The 25,144-nt window shown below is 38.0% G+C and overlaps 2 protein-coding genes across 3 annotated transcripts in view; one reads left to right on the forward strand and one right to left on the reverse strand.

Annotated features, from left to right (window-relative positions):
• The window catches only part of rarga (retinoic acid receptor gamma a), a 55,441-nt gene extending 31,501 nt beyond the window's left edge, over window positions 1–23,940 (forward strand). For both annotated transcript variants that reach the window (XM_059541327.1, XM_059541328.1), the window contains 7 exons: window positions 16,900–17,048; window positions 18,187–18,328; window positions 19,595–19,758; window positions 20,116–20,292; window positions 20,398–20,602; window positions 20,773–20,931; window positions 21,893–23,940. In XM_059541327.1, the coding sequence (XP_059397310.1) occupies window positions 16,900–17,048; window positions 18,187–18,328; window positions 19,595–19,758; window positions 20,116–20,292; window positions 20,398–20,602; window positions 20,773–20,931; window positions 21,893–22,248 (1,352 nt within the window). In that variant the 3' untranslated portion in view covers window positions 22,249–23,940. The remainder of the gene's footprint in view (window positions 1–16,899; window positions 17,049–18,186; window positions 18,329–19,594; window positions 19,759–20,115; window positions 20,293–20,397; window positions 20,603–20,772; window positions 20,932–21,892) is intronic.
• The window catches only part of LOC132129177 (transmembrane protein 18-like), a 386,729-nt gene that overhangs the window by 138,578 nt on the left and 223,007 nt on the right, over window positions 1–25,144 (reverse strand). The gene's annotated exons all lie outside the window — the stretch shown is intronic.

Genomic DNA, 25,144 nt, shown 5'->3' on the forward strand with positions numbered 1-25,144 from the left:
TAACAAGATGAAATCTGTTTATTTAATCAGTCATGTCTCACCAATGCTACACAAGCACATGATCAGGGCCCAAGTTGGAAGTCGAGTCCCCCGATTGCATCGCCACTGCTTCTCAAATTCTGTTCCTTCCTGGTTCCAGTAAATAGCCGAGAAGGAGAGGTAATCAGACGGATCCCGCTGCCCTCAGGGAAGCACAGGAGTGGTGTACTGTTACAAGTCACCATGCCCAGTAACCTCTGTAAACAAGACCACCCTATCCGACCACAGGGTACACTCAGTTGTTGCTCCTAAAGTGATACTCCATCCCAAAATGAAAATTTTGTAATTATTCACTTACCTCTATATCATCCAAAGCTGTAAAAGCTTTGTTCATCTTCAGAACACAATTTAAGATATTTTGGATGAAAATCGGTAGGCTTGAGACTGTCCCATAGACTGCCAAATAAATAACAGTGTCAAGGTCCAGGAGAGTATGAAAAGCATCATCAGAATAGTCCATCTGCCATCAGTGATTCAACCGTAACATTATAAAGCGACGAGAAAACATGAAAACATTTTTGTACACGAAGAAAACAAAAATAACGACTTTTTGAAATATTTCCTTTCCTCTGTATCTCTCCAAATCAGTGTAGCGCCATTTTGGCAAATCTGAGCTATACACAGATGGGGTCTGTATCAGCTGCGCCACAAGGATACGTTTTTTACGGGTATTTACGCTTTGGTTTGAAAGCAAACAACGCATTGGCACAGCACGGCTGACACAGAAGAGCGTACAAAGCTTTAACGGGTTTGGAACGACATGGTTGTAAGTAAATAATGACAACATTTTCATTTTTGAGTGGAGTAACCCTTTAATTGTGCTCTTAAACCAGATCAATCAGTGTTTAGTCCAGTATTTCATTAGGAGCAGGCCAGCTGCAATGTTTGTGGGTAAACTTTTCTAAGAGTTAAATTTGTCATACCGTCTCTTAAAGTTGTAGCCTAGTTTTTTGTGTCTTAATTTGATTAGAAAGCAGCAGAGAGTGGGTGGGGACACATTGCAGGCCAAGATTCAAACCTGCATCAGTAACAACATGGCTTAACACATCTATGTGGGAGATTTTAGCACTTCTTATTTTGTAATCTCTAGTAAGGAAGTATCCTTCTCATAAAAAAAACTTTTTCTGCATCTGGTACTTTTTGTTTTTACAGTGTTGAATTTTGCCGCCATGTGCCTTTTCTAGGCTGTAGGCTGGTGTGTATATATATATATATACTGCCGTTCAAAAGTTTGGGATCAGTAAGACTTGTAATGTTTTTTTAAGGAAGTATATGATCATCAAGGCTGCATTGCACTGCACCATTCACAAACCCCACTGCTGCCTGTTAGAGGTGAAGAGCAAGAGAATCACAGCTGCTGTCAGTGTGGCCAGTCTTTCCTGTTTTTATCTGTAGAAGTTCAAGAAAATTTGCAGTTTTTTTTTAATTCAATGTCAGAGGTTATAGAGATGCATTGCACAGGCCAGTGTCAGCTCTCATGAATGTGAGCTGCTCTTGTTCCATCCCTGACAGGGAATAGTGCTGAAAGAGTTTTTTTATTGAGCAATTTTTAAAGCACCAGGGATCTATTGAGCCATTTGTTCTTAAAAAAGGAAGTTTGCAGGTGATTTAGTAATCTACACATAAGAAAAATATCATCATGTTCCTCTGAACTGCACTTGATTTCCCTTTATAATTGCTAAGAGGTTGCCCATGATGTGCAACACTACAGTTTCACAGTTTTGCTGCAATAAAATTAGGACTAGAATTCAGGATCGTCTTCCTGTCCTGATCATTCGGGCTCATACACACACGCCATTGTTTTCTGCAAAGTGTGCTGTCCACATCAGAGTCTGATAAGCTCTCTGAAACAGAGCTCTGCATGAAATACAGGGAAATGAGGGCTTCCTGTGTCTGCTGTCACGCGCAGCCCGATCTCATTTTTTGTTTTAATGGAAGTCCTCAATTATTTCGTTATAATTACAAAAAGATTCAATTAAAAGATTAGAGCGCCTGTCAAGCCAGTAGAATAAAAAATGATACTTGATTGATTCAATGCTTGTGTGTGTGTCTCAGAGTGTGTATCTGTTTGAGGAAATAGGAAAAAGTAGTTGGCCATGAGGGATTCACACTGATTGCATCCCAGTTCAACAATAGAAACATACTCTGGTAATTTTAAACAATCTGTGAATAATATTTTTACATCTTAACTTGTGTTATTAAGTCTTGCACTTCATTGCAAGGACATTTTAGCCCATGGGCAAATAATCTTTATAGCTTCTGGGCTAAGCAGTATTACTTCTGATGTATTTTAGCCCTCTGTTTCTTTTTATATATAATAATCTTATGAACTCTACAAATAATCACGCTTGCACTCACTTAGTATGGGTTGTTAACTGTACAAATTAAGAATGCACTGATAATAGAATTCTTACTGATAAGCCTATAATTATTTTCACGTTACGGCTGATAACTGATGAATGGCTGATATTTAAATGTTATAATATTTTGTCTAAATAAATTAAAGTTTCTTTTGGATGCTAGGGCAATTTAGGCATCAAACCATTGCAATGTACAGCAAAAACGTGCTATTTTTGCTAAAGTGTTATTAGTGCTAACTAAATAAGGATTAGATGATAGCAAATGTGATCTAAATGTAAAAATAGGGAAAATCAGAAACCACAATTATATATCCAATGCATCCCTAAATGTCGAATGTCCTACGAAATGTGTCTGTGCTGTCATTTTGTTCTTTTTGTGTATTTTTATCTTCAAATTATGTATAAGATGTTTCAGTGCATTTTGATGATTTAAAGGTGGTGCAGTAGCTCTGTATGGATGGCTGTTGAACTCCGTCTAAGAGGAGGCCTAGCACAGCCACTGAGATTCCACAGTCTGCCGCTGGAATCCATCTGCTGCTGTTTAGGTCAAGGAACCGTAAATTAAGAGAGATCCGCATGTATTGAACAGCAATAATGACTGTTTTGCACTGCTTTAGGCTGTCTGTGAAATGTTTAGATCGTGCAATTGAAAGAACCAAAACATGCACATGGTTCTGTTTGGGTCAAATTAATAGGTCCTTTGCACTTTGTTGTAGATTTCAGGACCATCACGATAGGCAAGCCGAAATACTAATTGGACAGCCAGAAGTTGCCCCACATCTATTCAGGAAGCATTGCTAATTAGCTAATCTTTCCTCTTCACTTTCATGGGTTTCTGAGAGACACAAACAAGGCCAGGCATCATGGGATTGAAAACTCTGGGTGAGGCTCAATGGCTGTCATAGTTTGGCCATCACCTCCCTTTTGTCCAATGATTTAGTGATTTAGAAGAGATATTTACTGACAGCTCTGGTGCCTGGTTGGCAGTTTCTCTCTGGGGGCGAGGCGTTGGCAGGATCTTTGTCAGTCTGAAACCATGTGTGAGCTCAGTGTGAGGGGAGAAGTTTTGTTACCAGTGTGTTGTTGACTGACGGCTTGGCTCCGTCGTTACTAGCGCTCACTGTTATGTGAAAATGTAAGGCAAAATATAGCTCAAACCCCCACTATATTAGTCTGCAGCTGGGCTGTAGAAACTCCCCGTCATTCAATCATTGGTTTTAATCTGAAAGGAGAATCAGGGTGAGGGTTTGTGTTGATGCTTCTCAGAAGACATTGATTCTGGTATTGTGTTGTATTACTAGAGCTGAGATCTGGTGCATGTTTCAGTGTTTAACATTATCTCAGTGCTTTTTTATAAATCTTCACATCGTTTCAGACATTGATTTTATCAGTAGTTTCATGTCAAAGATGCTCTTTCACAGAAAAACAACTTGTTGTACTGTGGGGAGGGATGGTCAGCAAGTCATCCAGCAACCGACTAGTTGATATATAGAGTTTTAGTATTTTCCTTGGTATTTTTTGTAGCAATGCTTTAAAGGGGAATTAAGACTTCTCTGAGATTTTCATGTGCTGAGTGTGTGCTGTGGTTTAGCATGCTAAAACTCTCTGTGTGGTAAAGCTCTGAGAGAAGCTGCCTTTGAGCATGCATTTTAATGCTATTTCTATAGGACAGCAAATTGCCAGCTGTGAGCAATGTAACCATTGTTAGCCATGGATATTTTTAAAATGTTAGTCCCTGTAAAAATTAAAATGGACTGAATTTTGCCACATCTTTGGTTTTTTTAAGCAGGGCTGCACAATAAATCGCATGCGATTGTCATGCGCATCTCGTCAGTAAAGCCGGTTCTGTGATTAATAGTAAATCTGCATCACATGCTTTCAGATGGAGCGGCATTTAAAACACAGAGAGCCGTAGTTTGCTGACACAAGCTACACAATATTGCATTCATAATTGCTATTGCAACTAATACTGCGATAACTGTGATTATGAATGCGATATTGCGTTGCTTGTAGTGTTGCACGGTGCACCGATACTTCAAAAGTATTGTGATTCTCAGAAATTAAAAGAGTCACGATTCCTAAATTTATTAGTATCGATACTTCAAAGAATGACTGCGTTCCAGATTTGTAAGAGACGTATTTCATGTTGGTGTGTGCAACTCACGCTTCCAGTGCCTCCCTATGGACGGCTGTGTACTTTTCTCCTCACGCACGCAGCAAAAAAGCACTACAGCGAGATGGCTGCATTAGTGGCTGATTTGGCTTTACTAAAATGTGTGCATAATCGCTTTAAATAGTTTAAATAATTTGTTCAGATGAACAAAGCACGAGGTTTTCTTGCATAATTAACATTTTAATTGTTTGGTCAGACAATATATATATAGTTCATATATAATATTCACATTAATCGGGGATTAAACGTGGAGTTATGTTCTGTATGCTAAATATGAAAACGAGCGTATCTGCACAGCACCTATAACTGCGCTTTGTATCTGCTGATTGCTGATCGAGATTTACATGCTTGGCTCACTGACCCTGCCTGTATACTCATTCATTTCGTTCATAAACGAGATGTATCAGTTCATTCGACTCGTTCACAAATGAGAAGATCTCTCGATCTCGTTCAGTAAAGGGCGGATTCGTTCACTACAACCCGAATTCCCGGAAAAGTTGGGACGTTTTTTAAATTTTAATAAAATGAAAACTAAAAGACTTTCAAATCACATGAGCCAATATTTTATTCACAATAGAACATAGATAACATAGCAAATGTTTAAACTGAAAAAGTTTACAATTTTATGCACAAAATGAGCTCATTTCAATTTTGATTTCTGCTACAGGTCTCAAAATAGTTGGGACGGGGCATGTTTACCATGGTGTAGCATCTCCTTTTCGTTTCAAAACAGTTTGAAGACGTCTGGGCATTGAAGCTATGAGTTGCTGGAGTTTTGCTGTTGGAATTTGGTCCCATTCTTGCCTTATATAGATTTCCAGCTGCTGAAGAGTTCGTGGTCGTCTTTGACGTATTTTTCGTTTAATGATGCGCCAAATGTTCTCTATAGGTGAAAGATCTGGACTGCAGGCAGGCCAGGTTAGCACCCGGACTCTTCTACGACGAAGCCATGCTGTTGTTATAGCTGCAGTATGTGGTTTTGCATTGTCCTGCTGAAATAAACAAGGCCTTCCCTGAAATAGACGTTGTTTGGAGGGAAGCATATGTTGCTCTAAAACCTTTATATACCTTTCAGCATTCACAGAGCCTTCCAAAACATGCAAGCTGCCCATACCTTATGCACTTATGCACCCCCATACCATCAGAGATGCTGGCTTTTGAACTGAACGCTGATAACATGCTGGAAGGTCTCCCTCCTCTTTAGCCCGGAGGACACGGCGTCCGTGATTTCCAACAAGAATGTCAAATTTGGACTCGTCTGACCATAAAACACTATTCCACTTTGAAATAGTCCATTTTAAATGAGCCTTGGCCCACAGGACACGACGGCGCTTCTGGACCATGTTCACATATGGCTTCCTTTTTGCATGATAGAGCTTTAGTTGGCATCTGCTGATGGCACGGTGGATTGTGTTTACCGACAGTGGTTTCTGAAAGTATTCCTGGGCCCATTTAGTAATGTCATTGACACAATCATGCCGATGAGTGATGCAGTGTCGTCTGAGAGCCCGAAGACCACGGGCATCCAATAAAAGTCTCCGGCCTTGTCCCTTACGCACAGAGATTTCTCCAGTTTCTCTGAATCTTTTGATGATGTTATGCACTGTAGATGATGAGATTTGCAAAGCCTTTGCAATTTGACGTTGAGGAACATTGTTTTTAAAGTTTTCCACAATTTTTTTACGCAGTCTTTCACAGATTGGAGAGCCTCTGCCCATCTTTACTTCTGAGAGACTCTGCTTCTCTAGGACAAAGCTTTTATAGCTAATCATGTTACAGACCTGATATCAATTAACTTAATCACTAGATGTTCTCCCAGCTGAATCTTTTCAAAACTGCTTGCTTTTTTAGCCATTTGTTGCCCCCGTGCCAACTTTTTTGAGACCTGTAGCAGGCATTAAATTTTAAATGAGCTAATTAAGTGGATAAAAGTGTAAAATTTCTCAGTGTAAACATTTGCTACGTTATCTATGTTCTATTGTGAATAAAATATTGGCTCATGTGATTTGAAATTCCTTTAGTTTTCATTTTATTAAAATTTAAAAAACGTCCCAACTTTTCCGGAATTCGGGTTGTACATTCAACAAATCACATGCTCTGTCACATCTTGAGTAACTCTTTGACAGGATGAAACAGTTCACAGAGCTGTTCACAAGCTGCGCATGCGCTGCTAATAGCGCCGTGCTCGCGTGCTACTGTGGAGGGAGGAACTTCAGTGAACGAGAAATAGATAGAGTCAGTGGATTACCTGAACGAGAATGATTCGTTCACCTAAAACATTTGTTCACGGACAAACCATCACTAGTACAATTTCATATAGCCTATATTAAATATTTGGAATACATATTTTAATATTTTATTAGGTTCTTTGATAAGGTTACAATACGAAGGTCTAAGCAGCAACATATCTTCCGTGATGTCCTCGATGCACGGGGCGGGGCGGATAAAGAAATGTTACTTTATTTGCGGGCTGGGGCAGGCCAAATAATTTCATAAAAGCGGGGCATCACCAGGCTGCATGTGCGAGCACAAGTGATACTGTGGACGCCGGTCCACGACTGTAGAAAAAGATGACGCTCAATTAAGCTCACTGGCTGAGTTTTCTCCTCTGAAAGAAAAGGTTGCACAACTGACAGAATAAGTTACAATATCTGAGATATTGCTGCTAAATTTTATTAGCTTTTTTTTTTTTTTACTTGAATGCCATTGCTTAAATTGATATTATTTATCTTTTGACATTTAATCTTCTGAGTTCAGAAACATTGTTTAATATAATCCCTGTTCATATTTTTATTCAAAGTTCAGAATCAAGATAAATTTATTACTCTTATGTTTCTTATGATAACTGAGATAATGCTGCTAAATTTATTATTTCTTTACCTTGAATGTCATTGCTCTAATTTATTTTTTATATTTTGATATTTCATATTTTGTTCACTTGTTTAATATATTTGCTGTTCATATGTTCATTTATTAGTGTGTTATATGATTAGAATGTTATTTGAGAGTGTATTTTCCCTTTCAGGAAAAGTATCGAAAAAGTATCGAAATAGCAATTCTTGACTAGGTATCAGTATCGAAACAATAATTTTGGTATCGTGACAACACTAGTTGCTTGTCTGCGGGTCTGTGTATTAAATGGCACTCCATCTGAAAGCACATGAAGGAGATTTACTACTTATCACGGAACCGGCCTTACTGACGAGATGCGCATGATAATCACATGCGATTTATCATGCAGCCATATTTATCAGACAACACATCAATATCAAAACAGTAAAAATGTGTGTTAAAAACCCTCGCTGTCTTGTAAAGCTGTTTTTGATAATTAGACTGTATTGAATGTGAGCACCATAGTGGCCACAATGTTCAAAATCATCCTTCAAACAGTTACAGTTATGGCATGTAGACTGCTAGATAGATTTGTAGATGATATACATTTTACATTATTCTTACATTTTATATAAAATATTACATTTTATTTATATAGATATATATAGAGAGAAAGAGAGAGAGAGACTCACACAATTTCTCTCGTATATAGTAATGTAATAGTATAAGTAATGTAATATAAAAACATGTACATGTATTTTACATTTTGTGTGTGTGTGTACATGCACATGGAGGTGAGAGACCATCCTAAATCAGCCATAAAAGATGAATGGACACAAGAGCCCAAGGATGCTTGTTAGGGAAGACCATCTGTACTTTACCCCCACACATCCATCTTTTTAAACGATCATCTGCTGTCTAAAGACTCAGTGCAGTGTTTAGTATGAGCAGGGATGACACCGTCTGTCTGGTGGACAGTGTCTATGGCTCGACTGGTCTACACTACGGTTTAGTCAAAGATGGTGTTGAATTTGTCTCTCAAGGTGACTTCCTACACAGATGAGCCCTTCCTGTTGCTCTTCGGGGTTACGAGAGTACATCAAACCGCACACAGTATTGTTTTGAACTTTGCATTTGCCATTTTCCACGAAGTATGCCCATCCACACCCTAACATCTTGGGCAGTTGCTGAAGGCGTGATGCCACACTAAAGTGAAAGATTCCACACACGTAAGAACACATCATATTGTAATTTCCCCTATAGTCAAAGCAGAAGTTTCTCACAGACTCGCCCTTGTGCCATTAGAAAGAACAGAACTGTGCCAAGTTGTTAAACTGATAGTGAAAGAGCCGGTATTTATACACAAAAGACCCACATCTACTACAATCATCGACCACAAATCACATAAACAGCAGGAAGCCACAACTCTTTTGGGTCCTCTCTTTATGCAAAGCAAAGTTTTGCATTGAGCTCATGCAGTTACTAAATAATTAGCGAACATGGCAGTTAGATGAGGCCTAAGCAAGTCACACAGGCTTGCACTTCATTTTTCAGAATTAAGGTGTCAGTCTTCAGAGTTCGGCTGCTTCTTCTTTTGTGGTTTCTATTGTTTGTGGAAGGAAGCAATAAGGTACCGAGTCCTGCCCAGTCTTGAGCCGAGAGACACTTGAGGCTGTGACTCAAGCTAAGTTGCATGTCTTAAAGCAGGTGAGTGCAGACAGATGGTTAGAGGAAGTCTGTGAGGACCAGAGGATCAAAGATAATGGGTAGATGAGGCTGTCTCGCTGCCTGTTGGCTTGATCAATGGTTGTGTCCATGAAGGACGCATCCAGCCATTGGAGTGGAGAGGAATTAGAAGAGACACTCTCACTCAGGGGTTGATGGCACAGATGAAGCCTGGTGGGGGTGCTGGAGATTCAATGGAGTTGCAAATTTGGATGACTGCACCAGAAATCTGTCTCCTCTGAATCAGGCCTTCAATCCCTGTCTTTGTGCTCTGATTTCCCCCTCACTGTCTAGTTTGGATAGAGTCCTACTAGAGGAATAGGACAAAAGTTCCATAAACGGTTTACTAAATGGGCCATGTTTAGGACTAAACAAAAGCTTTCTATCAATAAACTCTTTAATTGTTCTTTTTCAGAACTGTTTCTTGGCTGTATGGTTCTTTAGAGAGAAAAAGTTTAGTAGGTTCTAGTTTCGGTAAAGAACCGCTGAATGGATGACTTTCTAAAGACCCAGGGAATTAAAAAGGTCTTTGTGAAGGTTTTCCCATGGCTTTGGGCTATAAAAACCATTTTGATTCTAATTGAAAACTTTATTTTTAATTAAATAGTCTTTCAGTGGACGCTTTTATCTAGAGCAGCTTGCATATTGCAAATTACATTTATTATAGAGACAAGCCCCTGGAGCAACCCAAGGTTAAATGACTTGCTCAAGGGCATGATGGATCCAATGAAGATCAATGGAGTTTGAGAGGCTTAAACCAGCAACCTTCTGGTTAACAGACCAGAAAAAAGACGCCTTTGGTAATGGCGAGACCAGTATCTGAGAGGGTGTCTGATTGCCTGTAACCCAGGAAGGACTCAAGTGTGTGCGATTGATATTCATTGAGTCCACTGATGTGTTAGTGTCACTCATTCAGGGGTCATTCAAGCCAAATGCTGTCTCACCTTGATCCAGACATGCCTCGGGTCTATGAGATGTTACAGTGTAGTAATGCAGATTGAGGGTAGGTTAACTTTAAATGGATAATTAATCCAAAAATAATTTTCTAGTGCGGTCATGTCAGCAATAAAAAGAGTCCATTGTCTACTGTCAACAGTGTAGAGATGTAGGAATCACTTCTTAGACAGAAGTCACTTTTAAACCAAGCAACTTCCTTTTGGTCAATGTGGGTAAATCACGTGAGCAAAATGAGCAAAACTGTTTTGCATTTACCTTCACATTGTTTCAAACTTCTATGACTGTTTTCTTCTACAAAAAAATCAATCCATAAACTGAAAGTTAATTAATTCCGGAACAACATTGGACCCCTGTATGGACAAAAGACAAATTTATTACAAATTATTCTCTTTTGTTGTTCCAGTCATGCAGGTTTGGAATGACTTGGTGGTGAGTAAATGATGACAGACTCTTCATTTTTGGGTGAAGTAACCTTTTCAGACAGATCCAGCCGTTAAGAGTGCACATACCTGTTGCCCTTTTGTTCACCTTGCGTAATGGGGCTGACCTACAGAAGACCTAGTCCTGGCAGACTCTATGACTGAGAACGATAACTGTAGGTGTTCATGTATGTTTTCATGCCTGTGTGGCGGTTATGACATGGGGGTGTAAATTCCTTCAGTCTTGTCCAGTCTGGGCTGTATGTAAGTCTTTTTCTGTCTTTCCCTCTGAGCCATCTCTTGGATGGCAGCCCAGTTTTATCACAGGCCTTCTTTTCAGAAAAGGCTTTACTGCAACAGGAAAGACTCCTCCTTTTTTACAGGCTTGGGACGGAGCGCATGAGAGGGAGGGATATAAAGTAGAAAAATGGGAGGAGGGGTGGGGAGATCAGGTAATGAGCTCTCAGATAGCTATTGACAGCAACTGCTTCTGCTCTGCACCTTTAGTGAAAGCACACACACACCTCTCATCCCCATAATTTAACACTCCCTTTGCACTGCATCTGTGGTGTATAGACTTTGTTTTTAAAACTGGCCTCCTGAAGTTATTTAGTAGGTAGGTGAAATCCCAAATTAAAGTTAGGGGTGTAGATTATATCAGTTATTGTCTGATATTTGATATTTTTAATTGATAACTGTCTGAGGATATTGAGTCATCATTTTAGATTACCTTTTTTACCATTTACCATTTTAGATTTAGGCTAATTTATTTAATTTGATTTTTTATTTACATGTAAAACAAGTATCTGCTTATTTGCATTGGTCAGACCTCTTTATTATAGTATATTTTGGATTTCAAAAATAGTATTTTGTCCATTTGCATTGGATTTTTTTTTGTTAAAGTAGATTTGCCATTTAAATGGTTATATAGTATCTGGAAATTGTTCAGATCTTCTTTTTAATAATTGTTTCTTTTAGCACATCGAAAGCTTTACTCCTTTTGGAAGTACTCCTTTTCTGACAGTTTTGTTTATTTTTTGTACAAAAATTTTAGCATTGCATTTTTCCCCCATTGTTTCAATCGTTTTACAATTAATTTGACAATTAAATGGCAAAATAGTACCTGTAAATTGTTCAAATGTTTGTTCCTCCAAGAATATCAAGTTTTATTTTATTTCATTATATTTTATTTACACAAAAACAATTATCAGCTTACTGGCATATTATTCAGAATATAGTTTTTGGTTTTGCCAAGTACTCTTTATTTATTTATTTTTTTATAAATTTTTGCATTTATATTTTTTCTATTAGCATTCAAGTTCTTTTTTTTTTATTTGTAAATTTGCCAAGTAATTGACAAAATATTATCGGAATTAGTTTGATTCTTTATTTAAATGATTGTTCGTCTCACTATATCAACATGTTTACTTTCACTGCAACATGTGGATTTTTAAAACAGCTTGCAGTAAGATAAAGCCTGCAATCAGTGAGAATACATCCAGCGGAAAGAAACTGTGATGCGGTGGAGAGGAAGGAAATGGGGTTGTGTAGTATGAGGTGGTACGATGACAACAGCATGTGAGGAGGATCTGGCTGATGGCAGGAAGCCGTGGGCAATGAGACACAGAGACAGAGAAAGAGCCATGGTCGGTTCCCCTCATCAGGAATTTGGCAACCAGAGGAGGACTGTGCGTCCTTGCCCATCAGGCACCGTTCAGAGAGAGGGGGGCCCTACCAGTCAGTCTATCAATCACACCCCTCCAAAAAACCTGCCCAATCTGTGGCCCGTCTGCCACACTAGCTGCACATACAACAAAGCAGTCTGTCCACTCAACTCGCCTGTATGGAGTTGTAATATGAGGCACTGTGAAATCGTGGAGCTTTTAGTGGAGGGAAGCAAGATATGTTCTGAGAAATGCAAAGCGAGTGACACGCAAATACACACCCAACACGCTGAAATACTTAAGAGGAATTGAGACGCAGAGAACTATATTTGCAAATCAAATGGGAGTCTTTAGAGACACTCATTGGACGAGCGCCCATGCAGAACTGAACACACACACGCTCACATGCCAAGACTAGATTTGGGAACAGTGCTCCACTGAAGATTCAATCACACCCACAGTCACGTACACAAAATCTGCTGTTCTATTGTGAAAGAATAGTTTTTCCTCAGTCAATGCGTCATATGCTGCTCAGCTAAAGGTAGTGTTGCAACACTTAAAACACATGAAGCTGACACTTGTTATTTTTTGTCCTTTTAGACTTGTATACTTACAAATTTTGATACTTTCATTCTGAACCAAAATAAAGAAACTCAAGGTCACAGCTCACTTCCTGTTACCCATGTGGCCTGATTTGTTTTTTTTTTTGTTTTTTTTTGCACTACTTGTTTATTGTGTTACCAAAGTGAGTTCTTCAGGAAATGGATTTGAACCTAGACCACTTTTTTCAGCAACAATGAAATTATTATAGCATGCATGCATGTGCACTGCATTTTGGGCATTGACACTCTAAATGCACTAGACCTCACCTAAATGTAGATGTTATTGATAATTTAATTATATTTATTAATAAACTTTTAACTCTTAAATTAATACAAAGTACTTTATTATTTAAATTATTTCCTTTATATTTTTATAAAAACTATTAATAATAATGTTTAAATGTTTATAAATAATATTACATAATATTAACACAATAACACAATAAATATTTACATGTATTTTGTTGTAATAATATGTTTATAAAAACACGTTTCTATGTTATATTTACGTTCATATATTTAAAAAATATTTAAACTTTATATTTTTAGTTAAGTATTTTTTTATATTTAAAAAATATTGAAGATATTTGTAGTAAGATAATAGTAAGTGTAATATAAATATTTAAATGTTTTACTATATTTAAATGTTTTGTTTATAAAAACATGTTTATAGCACGTTTATATAAATATGTTTTATATATTTTAATATATTTAAACATTTTATGTGTAATGTATGAATTTTTTAATAATTATTATATTTTGAAATAACTTTATGATTAGCGGTTAACCGATATTGTTTTTTTTTTTCGTTTTTTTTTTTTACAGCCGATGCCGAAGCCGATATCTTGGAAAGCAGGCGGACCATAGCCGATAAAAAGCTGATATAATTTTAAAATGTATCAGCCAATGCAGATATTTGAAAAATGACCACTATTTGTAATTAAAATGTATCAAATATAATTAAAATAATAAAAAATATATATTTAAAAAATATAAAATGATATTTAATAATAATTAATAATACATTAATATGAATAAATAAATTTAATTAATATTTTAAATAATAATATATTAAATATAAATACTGTAAATGTTTATTAATATATTATGTTTTTGTATCATTGTGAGCATGTTCGTATATTTACTTTAAAAAAAATGCATTTGTGTATTTACTTTGCCTCGGTGTGGTGTATATTATGTATGATTCTGCCTGTAAATATGGAAATTTTCCTATGACACAGTGGCCCTTTTCAAGGTTGACACTAGGATTAGCATAGGACCGTCCACCTGGAATACTTGTGTACAGAGGATACAGAGAGATCAGTTCAGGACAGAAACACAACACCAGGCAGGAAATGAACAGCGTCAACTGATAACTCCACTCGGCTTCTACCTGTCCCTCCATCAGCAGCCATCCGCCCTCTGTCTTCGCATTGTGATGCAAATCAAGTCCCTGGTTGGAGATTTGATAAGGAAGCCTCTTATTTCAGGGTGCTTTGTTTCCCAGACAGAGGAGAGTTTGGCGGAGGGGACACAGAGAGGGCCCCTGGGCTGACATAAGAACCCATCCCATTGTGCACCCTGGAGAAGTGTTGAGTGATATTTGGGAAGAGGTGTTAAAGGGAGGGAAAGCGACCAGGGTTTTTACGGCAGGAACCGTCTCGGGTTGTTGAGAGATCCTGATGGATTTTTGTCCCATTCTTTTTACTCTAAGCTACTCAGACGGTGTCAATCAGTAGCCATTTCTTCACGCCATATGCAGTTTGCCGTCCTTTTCAGGCGCTTGTCATTACCAGCTTTTTGCCAGTATTGTTATATAAGCAAATGAGTTCACGCTACGTTCAGTGGAGAGCATTGATCCTGCTGTGCAACATTTAGTTTAAAGCGTATTCAAAACACGTATGTGTTGTGATAGCATACATGTTTTGGTTTTATACAAGACTTATAACTTTAATGTGACTTATTATTTTTTGAGAGCCTTTTTGTGATAGTTCTTCAGTTATTGTGATATTAATTTGCTAGTCAACAAATCATTCCAAAGCAAGTCATGAACTAATAAAATTAGGGACGCATATATCAGCTAATAATCGGTAATGGCTGAGCAATTATCGGCACTATTGGACATCCGAAAACAGCCATTGTTCAGAGTGATTTTCAGAATTCAGTTAAAGAGAGTTGAGAACATTCAAAAAGTTAAGAAATCTTAATTTAATGTTCACTATTCTGTTCATTTGAGTAATGTTACTTTGAAACATGGAAAACATGTCAATATGGAGAGAGCAAAAGTTATTTACATTGCTTTCAGAATTATATAATGAATTATCATTCATTTGAAACCAGGTAAAAAGGAGAACCACCAAACTATTATATACATATCAGTCTAAATAATCAGATATCGGTTTTGGCACAGCAAATTTGTGTCGGTTCATCTCTAAACTAAACTGGAAACTGTTCTGATAACATTCCTCTATCGTACTTCAAAGTACACCAGTAAAAAAAATAAACTTGACATTGCACAACAGTTGGGAAACAAATGTCATTTGTTCATTGTTCAAATGCAATTAGCCTTTTTACACATCATATACTCAGAAAGCTTGCGCATTTCTCACTCGTGACTGAAGAATAAGCAGTTTCTTTGTAACCATGGCCATGAACAGAAGACCCTACTGTATGTGAGCTCGACCTTAAATGGGACTATTTGCCTCTCTTCATTCACCCCTCCACCCTCGTCCCTTTTTCTTTCTGTTTTCTATCAAATTCCTCTTTTTATGCCCCCTTTTCTTCTTTTGAATTCTCCAAACCCTTGTTAAAGGCCAGACTGGTGCTTTTTGTTGAACCCTGTGGTGGGACAGCGAGGGAGGGGTTGTAGGTTAAGTTTAGGCTTTCCATTGAAGGTGGTTGAAGAAGGTGGGGCACTAAAAGTTTTTTTATTTTTATGATTGGGCTTTTTTTTCTTACTAGCTCCGGCTACAGCTGGTGGTGTGAATGGCTGCCTGAGGTGTCTGAGTCTTAATAAAGATCCCGCCAGCTGGGCTGGGGCCTCCAGTCTAGCCATGAGACCACCTTTATAGGCCTAGCTTATGAGCAGGGGCCTCTATTAAAACCTAGAGGAATTTAGGACCAGGAAACAAGAGAAAAATACGGTTTGTGTCTCAAAAAATAGTAAAAGTTAAGGCTGGGGGGTTGAATTTTAAGCGACCAAGGGTAAAAGTTGACTTTGGCATGTGAAAGTGTGAAATCAAATGTCTTTTAGGGTTAAATCTTTTATGATATCTCAAATTCATGACTAGGGGTGTAACAATACACTTAAGTCACAAATTGGTTGATTATGTGATACTGATCTCACGATATGAAACTATAAACAAAACACCAAAATAATTTTTGCTTTTAAGACATGATAAACAGTTTTATTTTTGTAATTAATACATAAAATGTTATAAAATGAAAGCTCAAATATGTGACCTCCTAGGTTTACCATATTTGATGCTAAATTAATTCGGTCTAAACTAAGTTTTTGGATGAACTCTAGATTATACATGTTGTCTCAGCTCATGATATATATTGTAATTCTTGACGTCAAAATTAGTGAAACATGAGACACTCGTCCTGCATGCAAGACGCCAAACACAGGGTGGAGATTTCCCCCCAGGCTGTGACATAGATGAGCTACCTGTCTTATCAGCTCCACTTATCTGTCTGCTAGTGTTAAACTGTTTGTGTTTTCTTTTCTTTCCTGTGTCAATCACCGCACCCTAATCCCCTAAAATACTGGCCCCCTAAGGACAGGGTTTGCAGAGCTAGAGGGAGACACGTTAACTAGACTTGACTTTTACCTAGTTGGCAGATGCCTCTCATTCAATAACAGATTAAAAAGCAGCGATAGGTAGCGTCTTGTGAGTTTCTGCTCAAGGGCACCATGAAAAAGGTTTAGCGAGGAATCATGATAGTTTTCAAAGCCCTCAGGGGTCTTTGAAATTGGATACGGTTTAAAAGGTTCACAGGGGAATCTTTTCTTCTCTCCATGTGGTGTTTAATTTCTTCCTCTCATTAAATCCTCCCGTGTTGTGTAAACAGTGTGAAGTGATGTGATTAGGGGAAGCGTCTGATTTTCTTTTCTCTCTTCTCCAGCGGTCGAGACCCAAAGCACCAGTTCAGAGGAGATGGTGCCCAGCTCCCCTTCTCCCCCACCTCCACCGCGTGTTTACAAGCCCTGCTTCGTCTGCCAGGACAAGTCTTCCGGGTACCACTATGGTGTCAGTTCTTGCGAGGGCTGCAAGGTAAACAGCAGAACTCCCATCGTCTGTGGCCTGACGCATCTCATGTTTTTCATGAGTCTGTTACACAATTTGTCTTGACGTTTGGCAATAATGTGAAAAATACAGTGAGAGACATGGAGGTTTAGCTCTCACGTGTTAAAAAAACTTGAATATATTAAGAACTTTTGCTCCTGTCAACACCATGAAACTGAGACTGACAGCATAACTTAGTGGAGGGAGCAAAAATGTTTATGAAAACATACAAAAGGTCACTTGAAAAAGATACAGTTGCGCAGTATCAGCTTCAAGAAACACCAAGTAATGTGCACAGTATGTTCACGATCCACTTGTTCCTAACCTGTTTAAGTTTCTTTCTTCTGTTGAACATAAAAGAAGATATTTAGAAAAATGCTGGAAACCAAACAGCTGACTGAACACTTCATTTTTGGGTGAACTGTCCACTGAGATGCAATGCAATTTTAGTGTGCTTAAGGGGTAAAATAGGTGTTGTACCATATACCACTGTGGTAAAATACAATTATGGTCATGAAGCAAGCAGCTTACTGCTTTACACTAAAATTATAAATGAATTGTTATATATATATATATATATATATATATATATATTACTTCCACATACTTCCACTAAATATGGGCAATTCGAATAAAAAAAAAAAGTTTCTCAAGATCCATTTTTGTTAACACAAAGAACTTCTGACTTAACAAAGCATCTTAAAAATATGAGCTTCATGGCACAAAATGTAAAAAAAAAAAAAAAAACTGTCTAGCACGTTTACATACAAAAACCATTTAATGGACATGAGAACATTTCCTGTATGAGCAGGTTTAGTGAGTTTCATTAACCCATTTGTAAGCTTTTTGCCACAAGTAATGATAGAATTTGATACAATAACAATATTTCGATTAATTGAGTTAATGTTTGGTCGCAGGTAAAAGGGCCATCACTTTGAACATGAATTATCAGATTTTTGACTATCCATTTATATAATACTAAAAAAATCCTTAGCAAAAAACAGTTCTGGATCAGGACCTTTGAACAATATATCTACAGCTTGTGTAAGAGAAATGATAGGAGGGGGACGGTGGTTGACCTAGTCTTTAGCTGACCTACTCGCTCTCTCTTGGATGTCTGTTGCAGGGTTTCTTCCGTCGCAGTATTCAGAAGAACATGGTGTACACCTGCCACCGTGACAAGAACTGCCAGATCAACAAGGTCACACGCAACCGTTGCCAGTACTGCCGGCTGCAGAAGTGCTTTGAGGTTGGCATGTCCAAGGAAGGTGAGGGTTTAGGCCTCTGCCAGGCACACGGGCTCCTTGGCATTCAGCCAAGACCCACATACACGAACACAAATATAGAGACGGGACAGGAGACAGATGGGGACACGCTGATATAGGTTAGAAGCTGTGAAGCAGACATACAACCCAGAGACACACAGACAAATTTAGAGTCGTGAGACTCAAGTGCCAGGACACAGAGGCATAAACAAACTACAGATGACTGTAAACTGCCAGTATGAGACACTTGAAGACACAAAAGACTAGTAAAGTTCAAAAACAATTAAAACTGGTTGGCATGGAGTTTAGAGCTCAATATGAATGTTCCCTTCACAAATGGGTTTCGTGTCACAAGTTTCACCCACATCAATCCATCAACGATAGGTGTGATTTCTCTGGTAGCCCTTCCTCTAGTTACTTTATGACTTGGCACTACCAGATTTGTGTTGTAACAAAGACAATAGTCCGAGGTTGATAGACCGAGTCTGGGGCATGTGTTTGTTCATTTGACAGGGTCACGGTGATGATGTCACGGGGAGAGTGGCACATTGGTCCTCTATGTGTCCGCTGGGACATGTTTGTGTGCGTTTATATGTATGGGATGTGTGTAGGGACCAGGATCACATTGTCCTTTTGCTATTACTGGATATCCTGAGAGGAAGGAAAGAATGGGGGGGGGGGGGGGGGGGGGGGGGTTAGGGTTGGCAGGGCTGCTCTCCCTTGGGTCAAACTCACCAAAACACCCACGGAGTCTGATCTGAGGTCAGTTTCCATGTATTAGTGACTACATTTGGAAGTCGGTATATGGTAGCATTGTGTCTTAACCAAGTAAAATAATGCAACATGTGATAAATGGCTTAATGTTGATTTTGAGATTTTCTGAACAGGTGATGACAAGATGAATCTGTCAGGAACATTTCCTGGCCATATTTCACCTCAGTTGTATTATACATTATTTTAATGACAATTAAGCATATTTCCCATTGCAATTATATATTTTAGTTTAGTTTTTTTTTTTTTGGGACATGTTTTTATAAGATTCACCCAACCTGATTTTTGCTGAGTAGCTAAAGTCCTCCTCCACATAATTGTATATTAAACAAATTGTTGTACTGTTGCAAAAATTCTAAGAAATGAAAATGATGTTTTTTCTGGCACATCATTTTGTAGAGTTCACTAGTTTGCACGTCCAAGTACTAGGATCATAGTTTGGCAGTTGAAGCTAACTTATTGTAGAATTAATAAGCAGCCTCTCTTTGTGAATCTCAGCTGTGCGCAACGATCGGAATAAGAAGAAGAAGGACGTGAAGGATGAGGTTGTTCTGCCAGAGAGCTACGAGCTGAGTGGGGAACTGGAGGAGCTGGTCAACAAAGTGAGCAAAGCACATCAAGAGACCTTCCCTTCACTCTGCCAGCTGGGAAAATACACCACAGTGAGTATTTTCTGAAAATGAGTGGATCTGTCAGCAATGGAATGTGGAATTTATTTATAGTGGTGTAAACGGACCATGTCAGATGTAGTGTGATAAACATGTTTCATTTAAAGGAACAGTGCACACAACAGATAAATATTGTCATTTATTCAACCTCATGTTGTTCCAAATCTGTAAAAACAGACTGATTTTTTTGTTTGTTTGTCTTTTCTTCTACATTCTGCAAAAATTCTCCTTGTGTTCAAAGGATTAAATAGCCATATGGGTTTGGAATGACGTGGATGAGTACATGATTAATTTTTAACGTATATTAATGCACACATATATCAAACTCTTCTCTCTTTTTCTTTTCATCAGAACTCAAGCTCAGACCACCGGGTTCAGCTGGATCTGGGCCTATGGGACAAATTCAGCGAGCTTTCCACCAAGTGCATCATTAAAATTGTGGAATTTGCCAAACGCCTTCCGGGCTTCACCACTCTCACCATCGCAGATCAGATCACCCTCCTTAAATCAGCCTGCTTGGACATTTTAGTACGTCTGCTTTCCTTTAACAATCTCACCTTGATGTAGAACATGCATCTACTACATTACTTTCACATAATTCTTAGCCTCATAAATGTCTGTGTCTTTTTGCAGATGCTGCGAATCTGCACACGATACACACCGGAACAGGACACAATGACCTTTTCAGATGGATTGACCCTCAACCGGACTCAGATGCATAATGCTGGCTTCGGCCCGCTCACTGACCTGGTGTTTGCCTTTGCTGGTCAGCTTCTGCCCCTTGAGATGGATGATACAGAGACTGGCCTCCTCAGCGCCATCTGCCTCATTTGTGGAGGTATTACATGATGCAATTTTGTTGCAACACTGCTGCCACCTAGACGAAGCAACAGGAAAAATGTTAACATTATAGATTTAGCTTATATTCAGAATTGGTTTTAACCACCAAACCACAAAAAAATGGATGGATGTACTAGTATCCTAATGCGAATACTATTTCTCTTTTAGACCGAATGGATCTTGAGGAGCCTGAGCGTGTAGATCGTCTGCAGGAGCCCCTGCTGGAAGCTCTGAAGATCTATGCTCGACGCCGCCGACCCAACAAACCTCATATGTTCCCTCGCATGTTGATGAAAATCACTGACCTGCGTGGCATCAGCACCAAGGGTCAGTTTACTAGCTGTAAAATATATGGAAATCACCTTAGCATTACTATTCTGTTTGATTTGCAAGATTTAAATCTTAATGAAAATCAAATGTGTTTTTTTTTTCAATGTATTAGTGAACTTGAGGCCTATTCGAACCAAGAGCATCAATTGTATTCACACTGAGGGCAACATACATTTTATCTGAGTCTCTGAGAAAAGTTTGCATACTTGAGTGAAAGCAAAATGCACACCTTCATTCACATGCTTTAATGCAAAATACAAGCCATCTGACAATCCAAGATCTGACTCGCTTCAATACAAAATACAGCTCATATGACAAAACAGATTACTCATGACTTAAAGGAAAATATACTGCCAAATGAATATATATATATATATATACATATATATATATATGTATATATATGTATATATATGTATATATGAATGTATGTATGTATGTATATATATATATATATATATATATATGTATGTATATATATATATGTATGTATATGTGTGTATATATATATATATATATATATATATATATATATTATATGCTAAGCTGCCATTCAAAAATATTTGGGATCGAGATGGGTTTGAATTATGATCACAAATACTATAAATGCATCACAAATATGGTAAAACAGTAATATTGTGAAATATTGTTACAATGTAAAATATTTTTTTCAATTTGAAGCTGGATTTTCAGTTGTGCTGCAAATATTTTTGTGGAACCTGTGGTACTTTTTTCAGGGTTCTTTGTTGAATAGGACATAAAAAAACAGCATTCATTTTGAATCAAAATATTTTATAACATTATAAATGTTTTTGAATAAAAGTTTAAATTCTTAAATTTCTTAAATTTGATGCCCAAAATTTGAATAGACTTTCACTCTCTGCTAGGTACTTTTTACCTTAATACCTTATGTACTGAAAACCACACCATCCTGAAATGAACTGTTTGTGTGACACAGGAGCAGAAAGGGCCATAACTCTCAAGATGGAGATCCCAGGCCCCATGCCTCCTCTCATCCGAGAGATGCTGGAAAACCCAGAGGCCTTCGAGGATCAGTCCGAGTCCACAGAGAAAAAGCCAGAGCTGGAACAGCCCGCTCCTCCACCCACCCTCCTTACAATGAAGAAAGAGCAGGAGGACGAGGACGACAGCTGGGCCACAGAGAATGGCAGTGAGCCTTCACCGGAGGAGGAGTACGACGATGACGATGACGGTGAAGAGGAGAGGGGTACAGACAGCGACAGCGAGGCCTGGGCCGGCCAGGAACCCAATGTGGACGTGTCCAGAAAGAGCCATGGAGGAAGAGCTCAGTGAGGAAGAGTTCGACTTCCAGCCTTACCTGTACAGACACTCCTAACTCAGGCCACTCGGTCAACGATGAGAGACATCAGTGAGGAAACTCACGTTAAAAAACTCTTCTCAGGACCTCTCCCGCAGAACGAGAGGAAAAGCAAAAGACAAAACAAATGGCTTTTCAGACAAAATAACTGCCGCTTTTATGAAACTTGTTTGTTTGCTTTGAAAAGGAGAAGCCAAATGGACGTATACCATTAATAGCTGACTCTCAACGGGTTCAAAAAAGTCTTTCAAAAGAAAATACAGGATGAGAACTGAAAATGCTAACCTTTTTCTGTCGTCGTTGATGCTTTTGAATATCATTTTGACTTTTCAGCCTTGAGATAGTTTGTTCTCTTTACATTTTACGAATAAGCCCATACATATCTATATATACCTTTATATATTTTTTTGTCCTGTATTCTGCTTTCTTAGTTATATTTTGTTTGGATAGCTTTCCTGGGCAGACTTACAGAAAGATAATCGGACTGCTATAACTGGCAGACCTATGCTGAGTCTTTATCCAGCTACTTGGTTGGATTCTCGGGCACTTTGGCTCAGCATTAGATGTCATTGATAACCAGTTCATTGGCTGAGTATCTTCCGTCGAATGATCTGTGTTTTTAGGGGAATGCCATTACGTATCGGCTTTTATTTGGTCATATGATTCGCTGCCAATTGAATGGTGTGTCTGTGCCAAAGTTTGCAGCTTGTAGGGTTCAATTCCTGTCATGGAGCCCAGCTCCAAACAGAAAACAGTCTCTGCATCATGCATATGATGTCATACTGGACCGGTTTCATTCAGAGTGCTCAGGCAGAAGTTATGCAGCGTCAAATTAAAAGACTGCGTGGGATTTGACCTCATCGGTCTAGACAATTATTCAGGATTACTACACAAATGCATCTGGACAAATTTTTAATTTCATATATCACAATGAAATACAGGTACGCATACCTGTACTAACACACAAACACACACACACTTGAAAAGCATGCTACATATATTCAGATCTCTTGCTATAAAAAAGAAAATCATGAAATTCAGACTCAGGGCATCTCTGTAAGGACCAAACACTTGCTGTCTGGCGGCAGCCTAGAAACAGGCAATATGTATGTGTGTCAAGTTTCAGAAATCCCGCCGTGGCACCATGAACTGAAAAAAATCTGCGTATCTTACACAGTCATTACAGAACTTTCATCTTCGTTATGGAAATTAAGTTCCTTTTCTAATTTTGCCTAATTCATTTTATTGCCAAAAACACACAGTATGCAATTTGGTGGTCGTGTGCCACTGAACATTAAAAGGTATCAGTCTAGGTCAAGCAATACGACTATGACCAGAACTCAGAACTGTGTGTGTGTGTGTGTGTGTGTGTTTTGAATGTGAGGATGGCTGCACTCAATAAGCTGTAGTGTAGTACTTTGTTAAATGAATGTCATCACTGTGGTGCTGTCAGAGAGTGTGTGAGCTGTCTTACTGACCTCTTCAGTTGCACCACAGTCACACGTAAAGCAAGGGGAATGTTGAGATTACTTTAATTCTTCTTCATATTTTCCTTGTTCTCTAAACTTGGCTAATGTATTGTCAGTTCTTTTGTTCGTGTTCAACAAATTCTGTTATATAAAAAGCCATATAAACAATATGAGGCACAATAAACATTTTTTTGAGAATCTCTCTCTCTCTCTGTTGTTCATTTATTGATTGATTTACTTACTACATGTACATTATTTTGTTTCGTATGGGCTTTCACTCAAGTAAAATAATTATAAGAATTTAAAATAATAAAACATTTTTTATACTGTATTACATGTAATACAAAGTTTTCTAATTTCAGTTGACATAAATTAAAAAATTACTAAATATCATCAAGTATGAATGCGTTACAATTGAATTCTCTCCATGTGTCCATCCAATCACTGAAACTATATATACAATATATATATATATATATATATATATATATATATATATATATATATTTTTTTTTTTAGGTTTAAGCAGACGTTTATGTCATTGTAACTGATTGACAGAAAGAAGTAAATGGACTGAAATTAACTTTCGTTTGGAACTGCATATATAATATAAATATTATATATTGTATATCTGAGATTTACACAGAGCGTTCTGTTGTGACAAACGGTAATGACGTCATTCCGCTACGCGTCCACGCCAAGCGCCAAATTTAAAAAGCAGGGAATATATTTGAAAGCTGCAGCCGAGGATTTTGCCGTGAATAACGACTCAAATTTCGGTCTGTACTTCACACAATAGTACAATTAATTCTAGAAGACTTGAAATATAGTGTGTTAATCGTATAGCCTATATTTATGATATTTTTATGATTTTTTTGTCTTTCGTGACGCTTAACAGGCCTTGGACACACCGTTCTAACAAGGAGAAACAAAATCAGCGAGGACATTCTTCCCAAAAAAATCCTATTCTGTGTTCTAGAGAAAATCATACTCTTCTTGAACGACACAAAGGTGAGTAAATGATGACACTATTTTAGCTGGCAATATTGACAATGTAACAACGGGTGTGAAAAATCTAAATCCGCAAAGAATTAATCCAGTAGAGGGCAATAGTGCGCCACTGATGAGCTCTAATTACCCTGCTGGCTGGACAAATGTCATTTATCAAACCTAACCACACACAAACACTTCTGAGGCCAAACCTAATGGATCCTGCCGGTGTGCCCTCATTTTTCTGCATGTGTCATACAGTAATGATCTGAGGACAAAGAAACATCCCTGCATTACTCATACAGGAGCATTAAAGGCTCAGGCATGAGACAGCATGGGCGGATGGTTAAGATGAAAATTTGGTTTTATTAAGAATAATGAATTTAATCTTTTAGATAATTAAATTTGTGAT

This window comes from Carassius carassius, chromosome 46, assembly GCF_963082965.1.
Source record: "Carassius carassius chromosome 46, fCarCar2.1, whole genome shotgun sequence".
In the NCBI taxonomy this organism is placed as follows: Eukaryota; Metazoa; Chordata; class Actinopteri; order Cypriniformes; family Cyprinidae; genus Carassius; species Carassius carassius.